The 27,513-nt window shown below is 40.3% G+C and overlaps 1 protein-coding gene across 9 annotated transcripts in view; it reads left to right on the forward strand.

Annotated features, from left to right (window-relative positions):
• Positions 1 to 26,256, forward strand: part of CTDSPL (CTD small phosphatase like) — an 80,857-nt gene extending 54,601 nt beyond the window's left edge. For 4 of the 9 annotated variants that reach the window (XM_010394814.3, XM_010394812.3, XM_019283156.3 and 1 more), the window contains 5 exons: positions 5,726 to 5,827; positions 10,786 to 10,842; positions 18,023 to 18,115; positions 19,728 to 19,913; positions 21,763 to 26,256. In XM_010394814.3, coding sequence (XP_010393116.1) covers positions 5,726 to 5,827; positions 10,786 to 10,842; positions 18,023 to 18,115; positions 19,728 to 19,913; positions 21,763 to 21,888 — 564 coding nt within the window. In that variant the 3' untranslated portion in view covers positions 21,889 to 26,256. Of the gene's footprint in view, positions 1 to 2,533; positions 2,588 to 5,725; positions 5,828 to 10,785; positions 10,843 to 18,022; positions 18,116 to 18,252; positions 18,279 to 19,727; positions 19,914 to 21,762 lie in introns of those variants that run through there. The other 5 variants (XM_010394811.3, XM_019283155.3, XM_039550130.1 and 2 more) reach the window with 4 other exon arrangements.
• Positions 26,257 to 27,513: the final 1,257 nt, after the last annotated feature.

Here is a 27,513-nt window from a genome sequence, read left to right on the forward strand (position 1 = left end):
ATGGTGTGTATGCAGACAGGCATGGACATGCATGTGATTTGTATTTCTGCAAGTCTAGGAATAGAAAACTTCAGGTTTAAATCAGAAAATACTGATTTCCAAACTACTTTTCTTTTTTACATACCTGCCAAATTCTGTTAGGTGACTGTAGTTGCTCCACCAGGAATTATTTGAACATGAAACGTGTTCTGGCTGTGCTCTGACCTGGAATAAAAATCTTTCCCAAGAGTGACTGTAGGTACTAACAGAATAAGAATTGAAACAGAACAAAATTCTGGAAGGATAAATGAGTACAGCTTTGACAGGTACAGAAATGAAATGAGATGCTTTGTTAGAACACTGTCTTTGCAATGTTAAAGCAGTGCTCTGTTAGATTTGGGCAGTGGTAGGAAAATGAATTATTCCAGAAGGGATATCTTTTTTTTTCCTCTATCAATTTTTTTTTTTATTTTAAGCTCAGCTGTAATTTTGCAGACATATATTCCCACCACTAGCAAGGCAGTAAAATTAACTTATCTCTGCAGTCATGACGTAGAGTTCTGAGTGAGCAGGTGACTTTGAACACTCCTTCCCCTTCTCCAGTGCCATCTGATGCTTCTTCTTGCAGCAGGACACGGGAGTGTTGTCAGGCAACCATCGCCCTCAGGCACTGGTGTGACATTTATTCTCCAGTATCAAAGTGCTGCTGGCTCTCAGGAACCAGCCAGCAGCACTGTGTAATCATCTAAATAAAGGCACAAGGGAGCTGCACGTGGGGAAAGTGGTAGGAAAGGAAATGCAGCGTTATGTTAGGAAAAACTCCTAAAATTAAAGTGTTGCTCTGCTGGTCTTAGGAGGGGTGTTGGTCCTGAGTGCTGGAGCCCAAAGGTTTGCTCCAAGACAGTTCTAATTGTGTGTTTCAGTCCCATTAAGGCAGAAATTCTTGATGCTGTGCTACCTAGGGATGAGAACTGGGCTGTGTAAACTGCGTGTCTTGTACAAACCAGGAGAAAAATATTCTAAAACAGACACAGAGTGAGCTTGGTCACAATTAAGTGGACATTTACTTCTTACAGGGCTCATTGCAAATGTCATCACTTCAAGTGTTTAGAGAATTCCTGAGTGACTCAAAAAGAGCTCTGCCCACTCCCCACCTTCAAATTGAAGCCTCCAGTCAAAATACGAGGATTTCTGGAGCTTAATTGTGCTTTTTATTGTGTATTAAACCTGGCAGTGTGCTGAGGTCACCTGTTTGAAAGCTTCCATTGCTTTATGTGCGTTGTGCATTGCTTTTATTTGCATTCATGTGTGGAGTTCAGTGAAATGGATCTTCTGCTCAGTCAGATTTGTCCTGTATTAATTGCACTGAATTTAAAAGCTTGACTTACTGTGAATTTTTGCTTGGTTATTGATAAAGATGACTGCTAAACAGAAAACATTCCAGCTTCAACTTAAGTTCTTCAGGAAATAGAAATAGCATTAGCTTGGGGTTTTTTACAATATGAATTTTATCCTGTCTGTATCTCATTTTTGAAACTGTTTCCAGATAAGGCATAGATTAAACAGCAGCATAATTGATTATTTTCCTAATACTGCAAAATTACTTATTTTTAGGGCTGAAATAAACACAAAATTTTTTAAAAAGGCAAACCCAAAACATTCCCAGCTGACACATTTTGATAGACCTGATTAAAAATCTATTAAATGTAGCTCAGCATACCTGTGCTTTCATGGATTTTTCTCAGCTTTGTTTGGAAAGGAGTATGGTAGAGAAATAGAACCATACAATGGTTTGGGTTGGAAGGAACTTTAAAAGATCATCTCGTTCCAACCCCCAAATCAAAGTAGACCCATAGCAGCTTCACTGTTTTATATTCTTTTGGATGAAGAGGTAGATGGAAATACAAGGCCACACTCGTGCACCATCTTTAATGAGATGTTGTTAAACTTCTCTTAAACAACTCTTAAATGAGTTGGAGTATCCATTTCTTTTGTTCAGCTGAAAATTCCACTATTAATGAGTGGTATCAAAATTACCCCTCAGAATCCCTGCAGAAGTTAAATCTCAGCACAGGGATATTGGAGGGGTTTTTTTCACTTGTCCTCACCTACATGAGATAATTCCTTGTTAGAACTGTTTCTGGAAGAAATTTTGGGAACTGCCTGTTCCACAAGAGGAGCTGGCATCTTCTGGCAGCTGTGTTCTAAGCAGGAATCATTTATCCTCTGTAAGAGTATTTCTGCACATAGCTGCTGGGAGAAGCTGTTATCCCTGCTGAGTGCAGCCCAAAGTGTGAGCTGAGGAGGACACGAACAGTAAATTAATGTGCTGCACTTAGGCTTGACAGCATTGCCAGTACAGAGAGGGAAGAAAAAGGGCTTATTAATTCTGATACTTGTCTCTGTGGGAATACGGGCCTACAGGGAGGAGAGCTGATGATTGTTCTATACAGTGAATTTCTGCAAGATTTGTGTTGACCAGCTGTTTATGCTTCAACCAAAAGTCCTGTTCTCTTGCCGCCACCATCCCCTTTTTTTTTTTTTTTTTTCTTAGGGAATATACTATTTCCACGGGACTGAAGCAGTGCAGCAGTCGTTTCACTACAAGGTCTGTTGAGCTGATCAGCCACGAGACCTGGCTGGAATGCATAAATCCCAAACAGTGACTAGTTTAACTTGTATACAGTTTGTGTCTTGTTGGAATTGAAGACCAAGCCAGTGAGATACCACGTGTTATTTTTCTGCCGAGTTCTGTGGAAGTCTGCAGCCTTTCGGGGAGTGTTGCATAGTAAATATGAGTTGCTGTTAGCCACAATTGAATATTCTTAATTATCTCAGATATCCTTAAAGCTGATATGTGTAAAAATAAAAATAAATTATCAACGTTCCAGAACTATTCACTCTTAACTGTGATGGCAATCTGGTATTTAGAACTCTTCTTGGGTGTGTCTGCATTAGTGAGAAAATTAAAACACAATGTTGAGTAATGCTTGTTTTTGCCTAAAAGCTTTGCTACCCTTGACAGGTGGAAATTGCTTTAGATCAGAAAGCTTGAACAGCAAAACAAATGGGCTGATACTTTGCATACAAATCCTTTCAAGTTCCTAAAAACCTCAAAACTGCCACCCTTGCTCCCAAGTCCTACACCAGGTATTTAGCAGCCTCACAACTTGTAGTAGTGACTTCAGCTTCAGAATAATTTCCTTATCCCTGTTATATTGTCAGAGGGTGAATGTTTTCATAGTTGAGAGCAACAGAATTGCAGTTTGTGAAATGGAAAATTTATTTCTTCTGATCTTCAGACATGTGAACTTAAGGAAACAAGATCAGGTTGAACTCAAGATGCCAAAGCTTGTAGGAGAGTTGGTTCTGCCCTTGTTGGATCAAGTTAGGTCAGTAATTGCACATGATCTCCTAAAACAAAACTGGAAAGGGAGAGAAACTCTAGCCATAACCAGCACCTCGGTGTAGCTACCACAGGTAAATTGTGCCTGTCCCAGCCACTTCTTTTGAAAGCAGAGGTGCAGGTGGGTGAAAAAAAACAGTCACAGTTTGCCTCACTGTGCAGTCAGGGAATTTGGGTTCTCAGAGATGAAAGTTCTTGTATTTTGTAGTCGTTGGTGTGTGTCCATCCTTTTCTTGATGACAAATGCAGCAGTTTCCAGCTAAAAAACTAAAGGTATCTGTGGTAAGACAGTGCTCATATTTTCCATATGCATATTTTTATATGGAAGAATTATCTGTTTCCATATATTTTCCATAGATACAGATATTTTCAGTTTGATAAAGGAATTCACATAGCAGAAGGAATTTCTGGCTTTGAACTGCTTGTGCAGATTAATGTAGTCAAAAATTCAAAGGAGATAAGAGTTTTGAGTACAACAATAAACTGAACTATTTTTTTTTTTAAAAAGTATGTTTAAGGTTTTTTTGGGATGTTCCTACCTTTTTTTAGTCTTCAAAGACAAGAACTATTGGAACATGGGTTCTGAAGATTATTGTCTTTAAATGGGTTGGATTTTTCTTTCAGTAAGCTTTTAATTTATTTAGGTTGCAAGTTTGGATCCTTCTTAATATGAAAAACTGAGGTGGGGTGCTAAATACCTTTTAGGCTTTGAATAGGAGGGAGAAACCGAAATTCTTTAGGTCTCGTCCTAGCTGCCAACGTGGAGAGGTGGAACTGAAGCAGTTGTGGGACTGTCCATAACCTAGACAGGTGCTGTATAAATTTCAGCCTGGTTAGGTGGCTGTGGTGGATGGAGCCTTTGCAGGCACTAGGCAGAAGTTGTTTTAATTTGAAGATCGTTGTCAGATGTGTGCTGAGAGGAAATGCACTGAGATAAGTGGTTTGTAGGCAGGGCAGCTTCCAGTTTGGCTGCTGAGGGAACTGTTGTCGATGTTAATTGTAGGGAACAATCAATTTCATTGAACACTCCTAAAAATCCCCCGAGAACTCCTGCTTTAGCTAAAAACACTTAAATTAAGTCCAGAATCTGATTTCTTAGGTGCTTCATTTAAACAATGGCTAATTAGGCATCATTGGCTGGTATCTGTCAAGGTGACACTTGAATTCAGCCAGTGGTTTGATAATCTGCCCTGGCTGCTGGAAGGTGTCCAGAGGTGCCTTCCTCACCTGTGTCACCCCCTGCCTGCACAGGGGTGGCCTCAGATCTCTGCAAGCACTTCTACAAAGGGCCACTGAAAAGAAGAAACCTTTGACAGATGATGAATCTTTACCAGAGCAACAGTGAACAGATAAAAAGATAGGAAAAGAATGGAGTTGGAGTTGTGTATCCAAGTCTAAATTAATTTCATTTCCTCTCAGTCTCTGGCTTCTCCCTATTCATACTTTACTATAAAGCTAATCCTTTTCCTTCATCAAAAAAACCCCTGAGTGGCAGCAGTGTTTCAGCACCAAATGGAAGAGTTCTCTCCCAATTCTGTGATTTCAGAAAGTATCCAGTACCAAAATCTAAAGTAACTTATTTTTATTGCAAACTGGGACGCTGAAGTGGGAAATGACATGAAGAATATGGGGCTGTCTGCATTGCTCTCAGGAGAATTGTCAGTTCATGGGATTGGTGCCATTTTTAGTAAGGGCAGTGCTGTAGAAGAGCCCTGTTCAGGTTCTTCACTGCAGTTCTAATACCTTGACTGGGAGCATAATTCACACAGAAGTGGATCACCACCCTCATAACTGGTAAAAATAAGAGTGAAGACATGTCCTGGAAGATTAAATCAGGAATGTTGTCTTCCATCAGGATGATTGCTCCATTTCAGCATTTTTCATGGCAAACAGAAATAATGATTTGTGCAAATGTCCATCAGCCTGATACAGTTGGAAATGGCATTGACTGGAAGTAGGATAACAACAGCAACCAAAACCAGGCATTGGGAGAAGAGCCACTGGAAAAAGATGTTGTATCAAATATCCTGGTTTTCTGCTTTTTTTTAGCTGGTGGTGGTCTTTTACCATTTTAATTTCCCTTGCTTTGGAGGTCATTCTAAACAAGCCTCTCATTTGGAAAATAATTTTAAAAAGAAAAGTCTTTGTATGGGTATTGCAGTTGCATGAGCCATTAATATCCATACATGTCCTTGGGATGAGCCCAGAAAAGCATTTGATTTCAAGTCACGTATGCCAGCTCCCAGTAATTACTGGAATAGTAATGTTGACAGAAGGGTGCCCCTTCCATAGAGGTTTTTACTTTTTTTTGTTGTCTTCCTCTTTTCTTTTCATTTATAGCCACCAGCTAAATACCTCCTGCCAGAACTGACAGCATCAGACTATGGGAAGAAGTGTGTGGTCATTGATTTAGATGAAACTTTAGTGCACAGTTCATTTAAGGTAAGTAAATTCAAAAGGGATCTCTTGCAGCTTGAATCTGTCAGTGAATGCTGGAGGAACTGTTAAGCCTCTTAACACTTGAACTCCTCTCACAGCCTCTGCCTGGGAGTCCTCATTGCCTCTCCTATGATTATTCATCCTAATTTAGCTCTCCGGGGAGTAACTCCAGAGATTGCTGGTTTTATTTTGGTTTTTTGAGAAAATCACACTGACTGCAGCAAGGCCTGGAATAGTTACTGACTTCATGGCTTTAAATATTCCAGCAAGGACCTGTGTTTTGAACAGGTACAAAATTTGTTGCTTTGAAATTAGGGGTTTGTTTTTGCAGTTTAAATGATGCCAATAGGTAGAGTAGGAGAATGGAGAATCAGCACAGCTTTATGCTAGGTTACATGTGCCTTAAACCAGGAGATTTTGGGCACCAGTGGTGGCTCTTCTCTCTTGCTGGAAGATGTTGTTTTCCTCAGGTCAGCCTTCTGTCCTGATCACAGTCAGTGTTTTTAAGTGTTTAGTTTTCAGAGCAGGGAAGCAAATACCATTTAGTTGTTGCTGATGAGTCAGTCACCTTCAAGGGGCAACTTCTATAACCCTTCAGAGTTCAGCATGGGGTGAAGGTACTGGTGGTTTTCCTGTTGTTTAAGTAGGGCTGAAATTAGGAGGCTTCAGAAATACAAAATCTAAATTGGCTCAGGGTACTGATAGCATTTCTGATTAGTACATCTAATAGTGATAAAGTGTCTGCTGGTTTTATACATTGATTGGAGAATTTATAAGAATTAATAATGTTACCTTACTGCTACCAAACAAGATTAGCCACCCTTACAATCCTCTGGGTGCTTGCACTCCATTTTCCCTGCAAGCATCAACTCCACTTCTTATCCTTCACTTCTTAGTTGCCAGTATTTAAAATGCAAACTTGTAATTCATGTTGTGGTTAGAATTTGGCAGCAGCCTCTCTTTGTTGACTTAAAGAAAACCTTATATGGAGATACTAGAACAAATATTCCTGTGCCTCAAACTGAAATGAAGAATTTTTTTCTCTGTCTTTATTGTGCCTGATGTTATAGAAAATTTATGATGGTGTGCAGGAACCTCTCAGCCTCAGTGCCAGATTTGTCTTCTGTACCCAGGCTGAGCTTGCCCTAGAGAACTTTTCAGGGAGATAAAAACCACAGCTGAATTGGGAAGTGAGAAGCCTTGCCTTCCTGTTTAAACAAGAGTCAAGAATAGGAAGGGAAAGCTGAATTTAAAAATCTAATTGTGTATAATAAAAATGAAGCATTACACTTAGTGTTACCTGAAAGGTAAAAACACAAGTTTGCATTCTCAGTGTTGTGGGTAATTTTGTACTGTGATTTTTTCCTGGTTTTTGAAACAAAATGAGATTCGGTTTAGGTGGTTATTAATTTTTTTTTTGGACCATTTTAAAGAACTGCATGTTTAATGGTTGGCACAGTTGTAAATCTCTCTTGTAGGACTGAGGTTTGCAGAGTGTTTCTTAGCAGGCTCCTTTTAATCCTCCCATTCATTCAAATGATATTTAATGGGTATTTAAATGATGTTGAGTAGATATTTAAGAAAGACCAAAAGATTTTTCTGCTTGATGATGAGCACTGAATAATGTTTTGTGTGAGGGAAAGAAAACTGGTTCTTTTCTGTGTGAGGTCAGTAAAGTTGGGCAGATGTTGGAATTTCTGCAGTATTTGAGTCTTAGGGCTACGATGTTGTTATTTCAATATGAAACCCTGTGACTGGGGGTGTGTAAGAGAAAACCAAGTGCTGGAGGAAATGAATTTAGTTCTTTAGTGGCTGGCACTGTCCAGTGGTGCTCTTTGGGTTTTGTTTCATGACGGGAAATTCTTCAGGTGAATTAAGACCATGAATTGACATCAAATAAAATGATACATTCCAGGAGAGCAGGGGCTTGAACACCTGTGTGCACCCTGCTCTGCCTGGGTAGTCAAGTTACTTCTGTAGTTTTTCAGTTTGTAGGGGTTTGGGGGTATTTTGGGGGTTCTTCTTCCATTAAAACATGTCTTCTCTAACCAGGCAGGTCCCCACTTAAAAGCTGGAAAAGCATACATAAATTTGAGAGTTTTAGTACAAAAGGCTTTATTTAAAACACTTGATATTTTAGAATTCGTAATTCTGTTATGAAATAGGCTTCGTATTTCAAATGCAGATTACATGGTTTTTTGACACAACCAGAGAGGCAGAATATTTAAAGTGCTCTTTATGAAAGCAGCAACATCTGAAGGAGGGTAATTCTCATCTTTTTATGCCCCTGCATATTTGTGAAGCTTTAAGGAGGTACTAGTCTTTCATTCTAGGTGCATATTAATGGAATAAAGTTTGGGGTTCTTTGGCAAGAGTAAAAAGGGAATAGATAGACAGGATAGTTATCATTCCCATCATAAAACAATCATAGAAGCAAAAAATAATTATTAAATCAAGGAGATGTAAACATGGTTTTGTATAAAAAGTATTAAACCACATGCAAGCCTGGAATGCAGTCCTATTCAAAACTGGCAGTGAAACACTTCTAGAACATTTAAAATGTTGAAAGTTTTTGGTTTGTTTTTTTTTTTTTATTAAATAGAAACGGTTCTAACTGAGCTGAGGATTTTCAGTGGAAATGCATTGCCTTCTTCCAGGCTCTGTCTCTGTGGTTCCCACTGGAGGCACAGACGTGCTTCACATGCACAGCCCCACAAACCTTTAGCCAGCAAATTGCTGCAGACTTTTCTCCTCTTTTCCCTCCCTGAGGAGACCAGAACCCCAGTCCGTGCTCCTTTTCTATCACCAGTGCCAACAAGAAAGCAACATAATACGTGAAGTGTAAGTGGGGGAAGCAAATTTGTAGTTGGGAGTAGTTTGGTCAGTGTTACAAAGTCTGAGGGTGAGTTTTATTTGTTAGGAAAAACCAAAGTTGCTCACACAGAATGTGGTTTTCTCTGGCATCTGATTGAAGTTGCTTCTGTTAGGATTAAATTCTGTAAAAGCTGTAGTTTTATCAGTGGATTTCAAAGCCTCAGCAGCTTGCAGTGACCTATTCTTTTGCTGCTGCTGCTGCAGAATATTTCTCTTGCTGAAGGGAGTCATGCATATATAAATGCTTCAAGTGTGTGCAAGCCTCTTCAGAGTCTGCAGGGAGCTGGAGAACTGGTGGCTGAGGCTTCTTGACAATTCATTTGGGTTTCTTTTTAAGGTGAAGCATCAGAACTTTTGTGTACCTGTTCTGTGGCTGTTAGAGCTGCAGAGTGTCTTTATCTGAGGAGCTTCATGCAGGGAACAGATGGGAGCCTCCCCTCTGTCTTTCTGCAAAGCAAGACAGGGAAATTGCTCAGTGTCACATAGGAAAAATCTAGATTGATCTGTGTATATTTGAGGAATCCTTCAGATCACACCAGCGCAGGGGTCATCAAGAGGATGGAATTCTCCATCACCAGCTGCTCTGGAGGTCTGGTTGCCAGTCCTGGTTGGTCAGGATGAGAGGATTCCATGTAGCCTCTCCTGTGCCCTCAGATCCAGCACTTGCAGGTGTCAGATCAAACCATCTTCCTTATTTTCCTCGCTCCTGAGAGAGGGTGTTTCCCGCCACAGAAATTCTTGTGGTCATTTTGCTCTGCTGGCAGGAAGGTTGTTTGACAGTGGAATTAGAATCTGGTTTCTCCAGGTAGTGGGATCAAAGTGATGCTAGCAGGTTAATACTGCAGGATCCTCTTTGCCCACCATTTTTTCACAGAGCACCTGTTTAGATTCACCAGTCTGTGATCTGCTTCTTGGTCTCTTTACCTCAGCTGCTCCTCTGCTTTCTTGGCACTTCTTTGCCCCCCTTGAATGGGTTTAAAGTCTGTTTCCAGTCCCACAGACACTTCAGGGGCATCTTCTTGGTGGTTCCTGAGATCAGCCTGTTGACTGATCCAGAAAACCAGGTAGGAAAGTCTGTATGAATCTCACAGAGCTGAGTGAAGATGTTTTCCAGCCTTAGCTTGGTAATACCAGTTACAGACTGGGCTCTTATCCATGAAAGATAGTGGCTGTTAATTAGTCATGTTAAAACTGCATTTGGCAGCTCTGCCTCGGCCATTTCCAGGCTGCAGATGATGGAATGAGCTCCAAGCTCCAGCCAGGCATGTTTACATGGCTTTTTTTTTTAGAGTGGACAGAGTGCATGAGCTTGTACCTAAGTTTGGTGTCCACTTGAACCAGTAAACATTGGCAGCAGCCTGTTCCCAACTACCACTGCTGTGTAGCCAAGATTAGATTAGGTACTCCTGAACTGTCTACAGTTCACATTCCTGCTTTCCAAAGCAATTCTACCTGACCAGCAGTTTTTCACAGTAAGTCTTGAGAATTGAGTTGTGTTTGACAGGTTGGAGAAATGGATTCAAGGGCTTGGGCAGAGTGTGCCTGCTCTTCCCTTTGGAATTCAAATGAAATTTTGCATGATTAGGTTGATTGGTATTGGCATCTTTAGAATCCTTTAGCTGTACAACCTAAGTCTTGTTGCAGTGCTGATTCAAGTACAACCAGTAGGTATTACTTTTACCACTGTCTTTATTTTTAATTAATCACTAATGGATGATCCTGAGCAGAATATGTGGAGTACACAGCTGATTTCCTTGGTGGTCATGTATCCACAAAGAATGGATGGGAAAGAATTTATCCAAAGAGGTGTTTTCCTGATGAACACACTCAGTGGTAGTGGGGGTTATTCAAGCAGTATCATGTTGTATGAAGCTTAAAAATAGGAGAGAAGAGGGAAATGCAGTGTCTGGAATTACAACTGTGAGCTTCTGACTTGTGTAAGAGCGCACACAGAGTGGATCTGTGTAGTCAGTAATGATTATTAACTTGTTCCTCAGAAGTAGGTACTCTTCCCTTTTATGCCCCTGAAATTTTCCCTCTAATGATCTTATTTTTAATGCTGATTATTTCCTTGTCATTCTTTCTAGCCAATTAGCAATGCTGATTTCATCGTTCCTGTTGAAATTGATGGAACCATACATCAGGTAAGTGCTGGTTTTTCCTTCAGCATTGTGTCCTGGGTGTCCCAGAACGTTCCCTTCCTCCATTTGCTGCTTTATATCCAATAATTTCTCCTTTTGCAAAGCATGGAGGCTGTGTGTTGTGGACTGCAGGCAGGCATCCCTGTGTGATCAGGTGGAATATCTCTTTCAGGACTTCAATACTTGACTCTTTGTCAATTTTAAAATGTTTTCAAACAGGAAATGACGTAAGGATGGGGTTTCAAACATTGCTGGGCCCAGAAAAAAGCTGCTTGAACACTGCATTTCTCATTCTTTCCAAGACAAACAGGACATGAGTTGGCTCCAATGTATGTTGGTAGCTCACATGCCAAAGCTCATTTATGTTTTATAAAAGCATAAAGGAAAAATAGACAGTTCTTCAATTTTTGTGCTAGTCTGTGTTTAATTTCTGTCCCTTTTATTCCTGTAAGTAATTCAAGTTCCTCTTGAATTGATAGGCGTTTTTCTATACTTGAGCATATTTGAAAGGTCGGGACAAAATCATGAGGAGATGAATTTTTATGTCTTTAAGAACTTCACTTAAGGCTCTAAGAAATGGTTTTGAGTAAAGGCAAAATGCCTATAATTTGAAAATCAGTCCCTTCCATGTATCTTAGCTTGGTGTCTTTAATCAGTAGACATTTCTGAAGGGTTGAATAAATAAATTACAGTGCTGTAACTTCCCCTCTTCAGGCAGGCATTGAAGTTCTTGCTGGAGATGAGTTAAACAGGTTAATGTGAAGCTGAGCCTTTCTGATACATGAACCTTGCAAATTGTGTGAAACATCTTCTGTTGGGTGTTGGATGTTACAGTTACTGAGGAGCAAATCTCCCCTAGATGTGATTTAACAGAGATTTTAAATACTTTACATTTTGAAACGTTATTTATGGATTATTTTTATGGATTATTTTTACTTGGACAAGGAGGTTTGTATTTTTATCTTGTGCTAATTGGTGGATCATGAAGTTAGTTCATAATTTTGTCTGATTTCCTATGATAGAAGCTATCCATGTATTTGTCACTCTTCAAATGATTCCTGAATATCAGTCAGTGGACTGAAATGTGCTTTAAAGTAATAGTTGTTTTGACAGTTTTTACCATGTGCCTGTTTTATGTAGAAAAATTCAATATCTAGGGTACTTCCACCTGTAATGTTCACCAGAGCTGATGCTTAAAACATTTAAGTGATGTTTTGGGAGATTTGTGATTTTCAGTACTGATTTGATGTGGGCTTCAGTTGTGTTTGGTGCTGTAGAACAGACAAATTCTCTCTCCTAAAACTTTGCAGAATGCTTCTGAAAGTGAGTTTTTGAATGGCTGAAGAGTTGTGATCACTTAGCTTGTCAAGATGACATATTTACATTTTGAAACAAATCCCAGTAAAAGGCTATTTGGGCTTTACAGTCAAACATTTCAAAAGCCTGTTGCTTTTCCATTCCTTGGTGCAAACTCAGATTCTTCACCAAAAATGATGCAGCTTGGCACCTGGAGATGATTCCTTGTGGGGGAAAAGAGAAAACAGCAACAAAAAAACCCCTCCAAACAAGCAAAAACCTCATGACTGAGTCCAAAGGGAGCAGATTTGTGCATCTCCTTCTCCCCTGACAGAGGTGGGCAAGTGAAATTGGTCTCTGTGCTTTGCTGGAGACTCCTTGCATAATTTTCAAGGAAATTGCTTCACTCTTTGTATTTCAAGCTCTTAACCTCTAGAATAGGTAAATACCTCAGTCACATTTGGAAGGTAAAAATGAAGGTTAGTTGTAAGGAATCTGGGATTCTTGAAATAAAGGTAATTTGTGTGGCACACAGAACAGGCAAAGCCTGTGTGTGTAATGTCTCTGTAATATTGCTGACATTCAGGAATCTTTTTTTTTTTCATTTATTTTACACAGTGAAAAAGGGCAAAAATGGATGTTCTGGCTGAGTCTGATGTGCATTAACACAGGCTGGAGAGCTTTGACAACCTGTTCCCACTTCAAACCTGTAATTCTGTAGTCACTTAGAGCATAATGAACTGATATGAGCAATTTCTGTCATTTATCAGGATTTGTCATCTGTATAATGCGTGTCCATTTTCTTAAGCAGTTTATATACTCCAAGATTAATCACTGACATTGAGAAATATTTCCACCTGTGCAGAATATCCCAGGAGATGGGAAATGTTGTGGAACCATTCTGTCCATAGTGCATATCCCTGCTTCACCAGTGAGCCTGGTGCCTTGTCTGGCAGGAGATTGACAGATTTTTATTGTCCTTGAACTCTGCCTTAGGCAGAACCCCAGTGGAAACAAACTGAGCAACACCATTTCAGAGGTGCCCATTCATAGGGAAACTTGAAATTGTATGAGATTGTTCAGATCTCACATCCCAGAAAGTACAAGTTGTGGCAAATTGAATTGCTGTACTCCTGAAGTACAGTTTTGAGATTGACTTATCTAACATGTTTTTGTCATGGTAAATGTGATGTTGGGTTTTTTTGCTGTTCAACAGAGGTCTTAAAAAAATAATGTATTTCGTTTGGGGAATTTGTTTTCCCTTATATAATTTATAATCCAAAGGTCAGAGAGACTCTTGGGTATTTTTTTATAGGGAGGACAATTCATCATCTTAAAGGGTGCTTGGGTAAATGAGCTTACCTAGATTAAAAACCAGCTTTTCTTAACATCCCTTTTCCCTCTCCCATCTTTCTTTCTCCAGCCTAAATTACCTTATCTTTCGAAAGGATTTGTCATTTTATTTTAAGAAGGAAATAAATCAAGTGTGGAGGAACCTCCCTTCCTTTCTGCTGTGGGTCTTGGGATGCTTGCAGAGGCTGTGCCCATCCCAGGGCAGCTGAAGTTCCAGGGAAGAATCCCATGCTTTGTGCTGGGTGTGATGGCCCAGATACAAAAGGAGGGTTCTGGTGCACGCTGACCCTTCTGGCCACTTCTCTTATTCCCCTCTGGTTCTCTGGGTGAAAGGAGATCAGAGCTGGTCTCCTGCTCCACCAAAGAAAGTACAAGGGAGAAGCTCTGGGAAATCCAGTGGAATGTGGTGGAACTGAGAGGAAGCTCAGTGAGGGTGAAAGTGGTGGCTGGAGGGAGATGTTCAACCTGTTGGGTACCTTGATTTAACTTCTGCAGGAACACATCCTCTCCCTTGGACCCTGCTTCCCACTGACCATGTGCAGAGTGAGCACAGCCCCCAGACCAGAAGCTGTGCATCAAATACAGCTTTAATCCCCAACAAGTGAAGGTTTTTAGGGAATGCTTGTCCTTAATCTTTCATCCAAATTAAATTCCAGTGGCTTTGTGCCTTGCTCTTGATGTCCAAGAGTAAAGAGGGCAGCCAGCAAGAGTTTGATTTGGTGTTATTTTGAATTTAATTTTTAAATATAATTTGTTTATTGAGGAAAAACTAACTTTTAAGTGTTTGGGGTGAGGGGGGAGTTAATTCAATTAATTGCTTATTTTTAATTGTTGAAAGCTGAAGGAACATTTGGCATGTATGCTTTGAACATAATATGCAATTTTTTTTTTAATGGGGGTAAAATGCTGTTCAAATAATAAACTTCCTTCCTATAAAGCTCAGAATCCATGGATTTTCTTGCAGAAGGCTGTGGCCTGGTTCAAGTAATCCAGGATAGGCTGTGTCCATTCTAACTGGCCTATTCTTGGTTACTTGCACTGGGACACGACCACAACTGTGTGAACCAGGACCATGAGGCTCCAGGACACGTGGGATTTTCTGCTCACTGCTCAGAAGAGGCACCCACCCCACAAAAGAGGAGATTACAGGAGTTGGACTTGTCATGGCAGATTTTTTTTGGTCATTACTTGCAGATTTCCTCATTGTCAAGCTGATTTTGAAAGGCCATTCTTTGTGTCCTGTTAAATTGATGGAAAATGAGCTGGGTTTGTCTTTGGGTTTCACAAATACTGAGTCTCTGTAGGCTGAGGCTGCTTTGAGATATAGAAAATTCATGTGCAAGTACGAAATGCTCGAAAACAATTAAAGATAATTGCTTGTGTTCTGCCATTAGCAGCTGTAAGAATCCTGTGGAAACATGCCTAGTGCCTGATTTGTGCTTAAAATGTTGAGAAGGGTTCACTTTAAATAATAATAATAAAAAAAGACTATATTCCTCCAAATTCTTGCTGTGATAAGGAAAAAATTAGTGAGCGTACAATAATAAAAAAAAATTGATTTTTTTTTTTTTAATGCCCTGAAGACAGTGTATAAATCTCAGAAAAATGCCAGGAGCCAGTTAGTCTAGAGATTTCAACTGAAGACATCAGGCAGTGGAAGAAAAAGCCAAGCCACAAATAACCATGCAGCATTGAGATTCAAGTCCAGCCACTAACAAAGTAAAGGGGAAAAAATTCCAAATGAGAAGGAAGAGGAGAAAAGAGCTGTACTGTCAGCTGAAGAAAGCTTTTATGCGAAGTAAACCAAAGAGATTTTGTAGCCCAGGATGCCAGTACATTTTGGAGTTGCTTCCAGGGTCTGAGTAGGACTTCCCAAAGAAAACTTCAAGGAGAATAACTATCCAGAGTATTAAGATATGTTGTTCTGCCCAAAAAAAAAAAAAAAAAAAAAAAAAAAAAAAATCAGTGTTGTTAAAAAAAAAGGCAAAGGAATTGGGGCTTTTTACAGAGGGAAACAATTAAGGGAAAAATTTGGTGAGACTTCATCTTAAGAAATGACATTTATTATTAATTAGGCATTTAACATGAGAAGCAAATCTGTTGGCCAGATCCCAGCAGGGAAGGATTTAAGGCAAAGCAGCAAGAGAAACTCAAGTAGAGGAGGCTGTGACTGCTCTGTGGTGGATCAGGAGCCCTAAAACTGCAGAAGGGAGACCATCCAACTAAAAGTGCTGTGTATTCACAGCTAATCCTCAATTAGGTGCAGAATTAGGAGACCTAAAAGCAGCCAAAAGAGCCATTTATTGCAAAGACTGGCAAATGCAGCCCAAGCTGTGGCTCAGAGCTCTGGGGCTGCAGCTCTGGGGTTAATTTACTGTGTGCTCCTGATGGAAGAGGTGGGTTATGTTGCAAGCAGCAAAGTTCAGATCCTTGGCAGGGAGTTTGTAATTACATTCCAAGTGGAAATACTTCACTGACACGGGCAGAGATAGGGATGGAGAGCAAAGAGGAGACTTCTGCTGCTGTGGCTGGAAGCACTGGCCTTTAAAAGGGAAATTAATATTAAATTCCAGCACTTACTCTCCAAGAATGTTGTTAAGACTCTGGGGTGCCCCTTTTGTGCCCTCAAAAATCAGTGTAGGAATAAAACCTAAGGGTGAAGAATCAAGAACTTAATTGTTAACTTGGATCCTGCTGTCTTTCACATCTGGGAAGTTGGATACTCTCTGGATACCCAACTGGAGAGGGACTGCAGCTGTCTCTCTGTCTTTAAAAAAATTCAAAGATAGAATTTGGAGAGGAAACACTACAGCCCAACATTGTGTAGAAAGAATTAAATGAAAAATTAATTGCATTGTTACAGGAGAGGAAATTACTTGGTTTGTGCCTGGTGAAATACAGGAAACATTGCTGTAATTATCTGGAAAGAGAGTGGTGTTGAAGCACATCTGTTAACTGTCTTTAATCCATAAAATGTCACAATTCTTTGATGGGTTAGGTGCTGCTGTGGTTGTTTAAAAAAAAGAAATCTGCGTTATAAATTGTTATCTGTATCAAAGTTTGAATGTAATGCTTATGAGGCCAGAAATCGTCTAGATAAATTTCACAGAAATAACTTAAAAGAGATAAAGACTTCATGGTATGATCTGTATGCTGCATAAAGGGGAAAATTAACATTTCTGCTTTAGTCATTAAGGTACAGCTCCATCATATGTGTTTTAAAAAAATTTTTGCTTTCCAATTTAGGTTTTCAATTTCAATTACACAGCTTCTTTTTTTCTTCTTTTGCTGAAAGCTTTAATTGTTACACTTGAGTTCAAGCTGCTGTTTCCATATTTCTCTCCTTCAGGCTTTTTCTCTGGGTACCTTGATTTTTTTTTTTTTTTTTTTTTTTTTTTTTTTTTTAACTTCTTATTAATATGAATCTAGTAAAATACGTACCATTAATCTAGTTCAACATATCAAAGAATGAAATTCCTGAAATAGCATCAGTCTTGAAGTTTCTCCTGAATTCAGCTCTGTGCCAGAGTTCTCCACTTGAAATTTCCAGTATTAGGGATTATTTGCCAAACAAAAGAAGATAAAATGCTGCCAATGTTTTCTCTCAAACTTTTAATCTAACTGCAAACAAGACAGATAAATACTTTTCAAGCAGACTCCCCTCTTCAGCTTCCCAGTCTATCGTGAGCTGCTTCCAAGCTTTCTGAGCAGTAGTTTCCTTGTTTTGGTATCTTCTGTGAACACAAAATCGTTGTGTGTGTGCTCTGAAAAGAGGAGCAAGGAGGTTTTAATATCTGCTAATCAGGTTGTTGCTAGTAGGCTGCCAAGCCAGGGCAGAAAGGCAGCAGAGCAGTGCTGAAGACAGGATGCTGAAGAGGAGAGAGATCCTGGGAATTTGCCATCTTTTGGCAAAGTCCTCTTCCGAAGATGCTGTGGACTTTGTCAGCAAGTTGCAGAACCAGCATTTTTAGGCATTCTGCATGGTGCTGTGAAGATTTTTGGTGAGAAAAGCTCTCTGCAGAGCTGGAGGGCTTGATCACTCTCCATAGAGAGTTACGGTGCTTAGCACCTGGGGTTTCAGAAATGAAGGAATCAGCCACAGAACAAAAACAGGTTCCTATTGTGCGATTCCTGCCATCACAGAGGCTTCATCAGATTTATTCCTTCTGTGGAGCTCTTGAGCACTGAAGGCACCAGCACCAGAATGGGTTTGGTGGGGAGAGCCACATCCTCACTTCCTGAGAAGCCTTCCTGTCTGCCTTTGCCTTTAGTGAGATTTTTCAAGGAGCACCACTCCAGATGATGCTCGGTGTTTGCAGTTACATAATCAGCAGGGTCTTGGCAGCCCATGCATGCCAATCTCTCATTATTGGGTCTCTACTTTTATCTTGTGTACTTTCTTTTTGCCCCAGCATTTCATTTGAACTGCTTCCCTGTTAACTTTGCTTCAAGTGCTGGAATTGCTGGAGTGGTTTGGGTTTTTTTTTTACCTTTTCTTGAGCACCATCTGACCTAAATGCCATTATCATTCCAGGTTTATGTATTGAAACGACCACACGTAGACGAATTTCTTCAGAGGATGGGAGAGCTCTTTGAATGTGTACTCTTCACAGCCAGTCTAGCCAAGGTTTGTTCCTCCCTTCATCTCTTTAACCCTTTTCGTGCTGGTCAGTGGACTTTTGGTTGGGTTTTCTATGGATAATTATTTCCACAGTTGGTACTATCTTAATTTTTCCCCTTCTTTTCTGCTTCTTTGTCTGACAGTGTGTACTTTGTCTGCTAGTGTGTGGGTAAGTGTTTCCATGGTAACACCATCACATATGGGCTTGTCTCATAATGTAGCCTCCATGCATTGCTCATGATGCCACTATGAAAGGCTCACAAGTTACCATGGTTATAGTGAGAAATTAGAACAAATAGCGTGTGAGTGAAGCAGCACATTAAAGCTGGGCATGAAATAAAACACCAAATCAAACCCCGTCTACGCCATCAACCAGTGACTCAGAAACTCACTGGAAATTGGGAGCCACGGTTCTTGTTCTGTCAAGGTGCAATTGCAATCTGGAGTTAGAAAATGAGGCCTTTTTGCAAAGCTTGAAACGTCACCAGGAATATTTTGTGCCCTCTGGTCCTGCAGTAGCAGTAGTGGCTCGTAGGTAGTTTCGGTGGTAGATGTTACAGTAGTAGACTGACCTGGAATTCTTCACTTCCTTCAGTGTATTGTATTTGTGGTGTCTTGTTTGTGAGATGGTGTTGGTTATTTCTAAATAGTGCTCTAGCAGGGCAAGCTTTTGCTCCAGCCTAGTGTAGAGATGGTGGAAGGGGATAGGACCCTGATCTTCTATAAAGCCTTTTTCCCTGCTTTCTCTTTACCACATAACTGCTCGGTCATGTTGAAAAAATCCTGAATACTGCCCAATTTCATACTGAAGTTAGGTGCCTTATTTCATAACCAAAAGATGATTGTCTTCAACATCAGTTTTTTTTCTTGGTTTAAAATACAGGAAAATGGTAACTCCTGTTGTGCAGCAATAAGGTATAACTACCATCTTCAAGTATGTGGTTATTCATGTTCGAGTTTATTTGGATACTTTTTCTCGGTCAGTTTATATAAATTGTTGGATTCTAAGCTGGGCCTCACTAAAAGTATCATCTTATGTATAAAATGGGAATTTCCTTGGTATTGTTCATGGGTATTTTTCCTAACAACATCTTTTATGACCCAATTATGCAATTTGGTAATCTTAAGAGTCTTGCTGACCCAGTTGCTCCGAGGGCATCATTTGGCAGAGCCACATCAGGCTCAGATGTGTTCACTGCAGTTTATCTTCAGAGGCACATGGAAACAAATCAGCTGGGGAAATGCTTCATATTGATTTTGTATTAGCATTGGCTGGTTTTATGGTAATGGTAGGTGAGATCTCTGGATCCATCAACCTCTAGAAAACTCTCAGGGTAACTCTAAGTTGGCCCTGACAATAAAACCTGATCAATAAATCACAGAAAACATTTAGTGTGCGAGTTAGCCTTCTCTAGAAAGATAATTGTCCTACCTTTGCTTTATCTCTTTATTAATCACTTCAGGTTTGCAGGCAAGTGAGTTAATTAACAAGGAGCAGGGAAGAAAATGGAGAAAAAAGGGCATTTTATCTGAAATTATTTCGTGTCCTTTCTTTGGCTCTGTGAATTAGCCTTATGTGCACGTTGCTAACTTGCTGCTTCTGACTTCTATTTTTAAGTATGCAGACCCAGTAGCCGACTTACTGGATCGCTGGGGTGTGTTCAGGGCAAGGCTCTTTAGAGAATCCTGTGTTTTCCACCGAGGAAATTACGTGAAGGATCTGAGTCGACTGGGCCGTGAGCTGAGTAAAGTTATTATAGTAGATAATTCTCCTGCATCTTACATCTTCCATCCTGAAAATGCAGTAAGTATTCAAAGTAACTCGAGTGTAACTTCATCTCTCTGGCCCTTGCCCAGATTCTGTGATTCAGAAAATAGACTTTGCAGAGCACTGGCTGGTGTCAGATTCTGTGTTTTCTTAGGCTGCAGGTAGGTTCTGGGGCTCACTGCCAAATGGTGAAGGGTGTGGGTAGACTGATCTTGACAGCGTGTCACAGCCATGACTGCTCGTGTGCTCTGAGCTTTAGCTGTTGGCTTGAGGTCCAGCACTTTGGAGAAATACCAAGTGGTGTGGAACCTGAAAAACCAACCTAGCTCTAAGAATCAAAGCTGCTCTGCAGCAGGGATTTTGTTCTTTGGAGTGGTGGTTACAGAAAGAATGGTTTGGCTTCAATTTCTTTAGGTACTCCCATCTTTTTTCATGGTGTGAATAATATTTTATTAGGCAAGATAATTAATGCTTTACTGGTTGCTACTGAGATCTGCATTTGTGGGTAAGGAAAAGGAAAAAAGAAATGCAGACCCTGTTGTGTTGTTGTGCTCCTCCCTCAGTTATTTTTGTCTTAACTCCATAATTAGAACTGTTAGTCAATTAGTTCATCAAGGTTTAGGAATAAGGGTAAAGGGCAGGCTGCAGTTCTGTAGGGGAGAATAATGAGGGCAGCGTGCATTTTCAGTGTGTTTGTATCGGCTCCAGAAGCTCTGATGGAGAGGTCTGGGGTGCTCCATCCATGGCTGCAGCCAGTACAGCTGCTCACATCTGCTTTAGCTGCCAGGGCAGAAGCTGGAACTCCTCAGATCTACTGACTTTTAGACAACCAGGCTGTGCACTGTTTTCTTCAATGTTTTTAGGCTGTCTTCCTTGTGGACTGTTAAAAATCAGTGTAGGAAATCTTTTATTAAGAGCACTGCTTTGCATGGTCTCCAGAATCACTTTTTTTTTGTAACATGAGCTATTTATCTTCCAGCAGTCAGCTTTCACATTCAGATCCTAATATTGTGATGCCCTAAGTGATGTGGTGAAAACATTTTTCTGGTTGGTGCCACACGTGGTTTAAAGCTGCCATTTGTAATAACCAGGACCTGTAGCTCTAATTTATGTTCATGGTTAAAATTAAAAACCTGATCCAAGATCATCACTTGGTATCTTGGAAATCAGTGCCAAGGAAATAATGAGCTGTAGAAGTTTGGGAGATGAAATTAAGGGCCTTGTCAGAGTGGTTTAATCATGTATAGAAAAATGCTGCTGGCTGAGTGATACTCGAGTCTCTACAGAAACCAAAGCTTGTAACAAGATCCAAGATAGTCTTGGAAAGACCTCAGTGTACTCCCATAATGAAGATAACACAGAACACCTTCCCCAAATCCAGCCCACATATTTAAGAAGGGTTATTACATGTGTTTTTTTCTGAACCCACTCTCTAGATGTAACATTTTAACCTGAGCACTGCTCTGCCCTTGCTGGTAAACATTTCCTCCAAACCCCATGCCAGAAGGGGTTGTTGCTTCCTGCCTGTGCCTGGTGACTCACTCTGATAATTCTTAGAGGGAAAAAAAAAAAAAGATTTGCATGTAAATAAAGTGTCAGTGCAGCTTCATAAGCTGTGTCTTCCTTCCAGTCTGTTCTGGATACCAGGGAGGCAGAGCAAGGAGAGCTGCCCAGTGTGGGGTCATGTGGGTCACCTCAACATGCAGCTGGAGGTCAGCTGTCCTGGTTGGGCTTGGGGTTGAACCTGCTGCTCCACCTGAATGGTAATGAGTAGCTAATTGCCTTGATGATGATGATGGTGATTACAGAACACCTACACAGACAAAAGTCATGTGTCTTTTACATCATGAAACCCTCTCAGTGTTTGTTGGTTGCTTTGTTTCAGGTGCCTGTGCAGTCCTGGTTTGATGACATGACAGACACAGAGCTGCTAGATCTTATTCCTTTCTTTGAAGGACTAAGCAAAGAGGAAGAAGTTTACAGTATGCTTCATAAACTCTGCAACAGGTAGCCCTTAACTCTGACTGACTCCTGCTCCTAGATTGCAGTTGCTAGAGGCTGTCTCCATCTCTTTCAGCTCTTTCAAATGTAAGCTTTGGGGAGGTCACCCCTGTCAGAAGTGCTACTCTTGATCTTCCTGTTACATTGGACACGAAGGACAATCATGAGTGATGCTATTAAGCCTTCAGAAGCCTGACTCCTAAGGTCATGTGTTCAGACTACTTTTTTAAAGGAAAAAAAAAAAAAAAAAAAGAAGCTATTTTCAATGGGACTCTTTTAATTAATTTCATAAATGGACATCTTTTACTGGATCAGCTTTTCTTAAAACATGCCAAAAAAAGAAGCTTGTATTTCAGCAGTTGAATTTCTCTCCCTTTCTTCCCCTCCCACTATGCAGACAATTTTACCCCCCTGCTTAGAGCAGTTGACCTGACTCTGAATTTTTTCTTACAGAATGAAGTGCCTTTTTGAATGTTATTTTAAGATAAAAATTCATTTTTGTATAAGACGTATTTCCAGACATCTTTTAGTCTTGTATTGTCTAAATGCTTTAAAAGGAAAAAGGAAAAAAATTTTATAGAGCACTGTAATATATAACAAAGGAAAAAGTTGAAACCAAGATGCTGGGTTCCTGTCTCCACAATGACATTAAGTTGTATCACACTTTGTCATGCTCAGAAGGTTCAGGCGTTTGTGGGAGGGGTGAATTGGGGTCATTAACGTGGTTGTTTCACTGATGAGGATTTTGGGCACAGTTTTAAAACATATCTGCAGTTGTTTGAGTATTTAGGGAGTGATGGAGTTGAGAAAATGAGGTGGCTGAGAGACCTAAAGCACCTTTAATTCCAGACAGATGAAGTTCTGCTGTCTCTGCTTGCGCACAACTGCCATGCCTCTTCTTTTTTGGAAAACCATTATCTTGGGAGAACGGCGAGGAGATCTATTTATTAGTTTAAGATTCTTTTCTCAAAACAACCCCATCTGGGTAAGCTGGATCTGTATTGAGCTGTTTGGAGTACTTTTTTCTTTTAATTGCTGCTACTGTATACTCACCAAATGGAGTTGACCATCGGCTGTTATACTGTTTTTGCCACTGTGCCTGTGCTATGAGACATTTTCTGTAAGCTGCAAACTTGGGCAATAAATAAAATGCAGGCTTCATAACCCGCCCCCATGGATTAATCCATTGGTATCTGATATACCAGAGAACCCAGTTAAAGGTGACCTGTAAAGGAGATTTTTTTTTTTTTTTTCAATTAAGGTGAAGCCTTCTCTTTTCTTTGATATATGAAAATGCAGAAAGTATTTTGCCCACACCTTTGATTTGTATTTTTTTTTCCCCAAGGTGTAAGGTGCAGATTAGGAGCTGTATCAAGTCTTGCTGGAAGGGCAGAAGTTACTAGCCTAGACTAAAATCAGTCCTCTGGCTTTGGAGTTGACTTAGAGTCATCTCTGAATCTGAGAGCCTGCTTAACATCTGCAGTGGCATTCACCCTTTTGGATGAATAATTTTTAAACATTTCATGCCTTTGAAGAACAAGGCACACCTTTTTTCAACCCCCCGTTTCCAGTGTCACCTTCCAATTACTGTCCACAGCAGAAATCTGCCAAACATAAAAGGTGCAGCTGCGTTTGGCTGTCATCAGAGAAGACTAAATGGACTATTTGGTGCTTCTAATTAGCCTTGTGCTAAATTCTGAATTGTAATCCCCCTTTGCCTTTTCTCTTTTTCTCAAAAAGTCCTGATGACTTGGGAAAAAAACCAAATTCCTTTGCGATGGACTTGGCTTGTGACCCTTGTCTCAAAAACATTGGTGAAGCAGCTTAACAAATCCACCAGAGAAGGGCAGGCCAGTCTACACAGGCAGCGAGTGGGTTGTTGTGGGTGCAGTATCAGACTGAGCCCCCTGCAGTGCAGCTGTGCTCCAGCTGTGCTCCAGTTGTGGCTGGGCCCAGGGGTGCTGGAGGCAGTCCCGTCACACCCGTGAGTCTGTACGGCATCACCCTTTTGTTTCTTAACCAGCTGGCATCACCTTAGTACTGTATAAATCTGTGCCACAGCAAAAAGACAAACTGTCGAGTTCAGAATTTAAAAACTTCAAAAAAAAAAAAAGCCTACTTTGTTTAAAAATATAAAGAGGAAAAAAACAAAAAAAAAAAGGACGTATGGATTCTGGTTAGTCCATTAATGTTTACTTTCAGTTTAAGATGGTTTAATTTTGTATTTGACTCCAGAGTAATGAAACTGTAAGCTGCCAAAAAAAAAAAAAATAAGAGTTGTTCTGTGAGCAGTATTTACAACTGTGCCTGTGGCTCCTGGGCCCCAGGTGCAGTTTGCAGGGAAGTATTCAGGTTGTAGTTAGTCGTGCAGGTATGAGAGGAATGGCTGAAGAAATTCAAAGACTTTTTCTCGTTAGCATTAGACCAAACAATCAGACAATGAATAATCCACGAGACAGGGCCGTGTGACAGTTGTGACCTGTTGGATGTGAGACAAACCATGTCACCCGTTTGCATCTCTGGAAGCAGCGATTTCATGAACCAGTTGCCTTAAGTCTGTGAATGAATGTTGATTCTATTATTAAAGTGTCTTGTATTGTTTTCAAATCCACATAGAATGGGCAACTGAACTTCTGCACCAGCCTCTGGAGGAACGGTTCTCATGATGTTCTGTACAACCACGCTTGTACTGTATTATTTTGGCTCTTAAAATCCCCAAATTAAAAAGAAAAAAAAATTACTGTAACTTAGTACAGCATTAAAATGACACTTGGGGACAATACAAAGACAAAAAACTTACCACAGCTTTGATCTCTGCTAGTTTTAAGAGTTTTTTCTGTAAGTTCTGATCAATTCTATTTTTTTTAATCCACCCAACTCACACGGAAATAAAACTCAGAGTGCTCTGCAATCAGGTTTGGACTCCCCCTGGGTATTCAGATTTGGCCAAAGGGATCAAACTGTCACAGTTGTTTATTTTGACACTACCATCATACTTGAAATTTCAAGTGTTGAGTTTGCGTGGATATACATACGCTGTGTATTTAGAGTTTCTAGATTCTAACAAAGCAATAGAGTTCTGTCCATAAAGTCAGAGAACGAGTGGAATGTTTGTAAAATTTGCAATACGGGTATTTGATTGTATTTTAAATACAAGATTTAAAAAAAAATTCAAATAGGAAAAAAAAAAAACAAACCTTGTTTCCTAAATCTCTTGCATATTTTGAAGTGCAGTTAGTGCATGCAGGTCACCAGGGCTGTTACAAACCCTGGGTTTCAGTTCTATTTCTGGCTATTACAGAAATATTAAAAAGTCTTTTCCCAGTTGGTCATTCTAAAGAGAAGCTGCCTGGCCTGGAGTTCTGTTGTCCTTTTTATGTTGGGTTAAAAAACGGTTTTTTGCCTGTATAGGTATTTTTAAATTAAGCTGTAAGGCAGAATGCCTTAGACCCTTGAAATCCAACTGAAGTGTTAACAGTGAAATTGCCATTTGTAACCTTAGGGCTGTGCGCTGAATCCTTGTTCACCACCAGGAAGCGTGGCAGGCTTGGGATGGGGAGATGGTAGCAAATGTACAATATTGCTGTGTTCATTTAGGTAGCTTTGGAAGAATAATTTGTCTCTTTGTTTCGCCCTTTTGATCTTTATTAAAACAGCAGAAGTTTTACGTGGAAGAAACTCAACACCTGGAGACGTTTTGGTTGTCAAGTGTACACAATCACTTTTCTTACAGCATGATTTTGATTAGACTGGTTGGGGACAATAAAGTATCTAAATGACACTGGTGTGTGCTGATGTTGCAGCTTTTGAAATTTCAGTGTAAAAAAAAAAAAAAAAAAACCAAGAAAAAGAATCTGTAGCTCTGTGACTTCCGAAGGCGTAACCCTCTGTTGGACAGATTGTTTTCAACCTAATAAACCACAGTTCCGCGCAGCCCTATTTGTAAAACAAAGACAAGTTTGTGCCTCTGATTCCAAGGTGCTGTGATGTTTTTTGCCTTTTTGGGGCGAGGAGGGGCAGGTGAGACTGGCGTGGGGCAATCGCTTCAAAATCTCTGGGCTAACTATGCAAAACCAGCTGTCAGTTTTCTGTTTCACATGATGTTGTAAAATCCCAGCTGACTCTCTCTTATTTCTTGTTAAAGATCTATTGGGAACTCCTTAACAGAGGAGTAAGCAATGGAAATGTTTCTTTCTTTCTTTTTTTCCTTTTTTTTTTTTCCTTATGATGGAGCTGTTTACACTTTGATGCAATGAACAATCCAGCAATACTTGAGAAACACTACAGATACCATGAGTGTTTGCAGGAGAGAGAAGTGTTGTCAATCAGGTATTGAATGGTTTCTTTACTGTCACAAATAAAAAATTTTAACAATATAGTTACTTGTGCATGTAATACTTCTCTGGGAAAAAGCATTTCTGCACTTCTCCTTCAGTAATAGGCACTGCCCTAATTCAGCAGGGACTTCACTCCTGCTAATGCACATCCATGTTAGAGGATAAAATCACTCATCTCTGTCCCACCCTCCTCCCCCTCTCCTCGTTCTCAGTCATGTGTAGGACTCCTCCGTGGCTGCCCTGGCACCTGCTTGTGCAAACAGAGCTGATGAACTACTGATGAACTCTGCTAAATAAATCGGTGGCGACTCTTGCAGATGTTCCAGCTATTTAGATCTCTTGGATGAGATCATACAATAATTTGTTCAAGTCTCAAAGCTGTGTGACTTCTTTTGAAGGGCTTACTTCAGCTACTTGAATAGCTGTTCTTAACATCACTGCCATATCCACATGAATATCTGAATAAAACACTTTATTTGGTTGGAAAAATCTATTTTGGGACTTTTTATCGGACACAGTAAGACTTAGAGCCTTCCTTTCTAGGAAGAGGCACATATTATTGATGCTTTATGAGCAGAAAACCTCAGGCCTGTTGGAATAAGCAGCTGGCTCAAGATAGCACATTAGATGCAATTAAAAATATTTTTTAGTTAGTTCTATGATCATTTGGAATGCCCTGGACTGCCTTTACTTTGTACTGGTGGGTCAGGTTCTTGATTTTTTAGATTTTTTTTTTTTAGGTTTGGTTTGGTTTTGGTTTCGTTTTTAATTTTACCAATCTCCTTAACTGCTGCTTAGGATAAAGATTCCTTTCTTTCTTTCTTTTTTCACTTGGCAAAAAAAGTGTTTCAAAATTCATAAAACAGCTCATTTATAGTGGTGAGAAAGATCCTGTTGTTCTGTCCCGACAGAAACCGAGTGTCTGCAGGACTGAATACACAATAGTCTATACACCTATAGGCTTTTCAGTGGTTTTTCCCCCCCTTTCTGTTGTCTTTTGACTCAAAAGGAAAGCCAGCTGCTCTGAAATTGCCTGCAGGATGGGATAAGGCTGTTCCAGGTGGGATGCAGCCTCCAGCAGTTTTCCTGGCAAGCGACCTTCACCACCCAGACTCCCCAGCAGCCCAGCCACGCTGGCAGGAGCCCAGGCAAAGTTCTGCTGGACTCCTCTGGTTCTGCTGGAGGAGAAATGATCTGTGGGTAACCCATTGGTTTGGACAGATTGGCAGACTCAGCCTTGGAAAGCTCCCAGGAGTTTTGTTGGGAAGGAGCTGTGCTGGGAACGGGGTGTCCGTGGT

The sequence above is a fragment of the Corvus cornix genome, chromosome 2 (genome assembly GCF_000738735.6).
Source record: "Corvus cornix cornix isolate S_Up_H32 chromosome 2, ASM73873v5, whole genome shotgun sequence".
Taxonomy (NCBI): domain Eukaryota; kingdom Metazoa; phylum Chordata; class Aves; order Passeriformes; family Corvidae; genus Corvus; species Corvus cornix.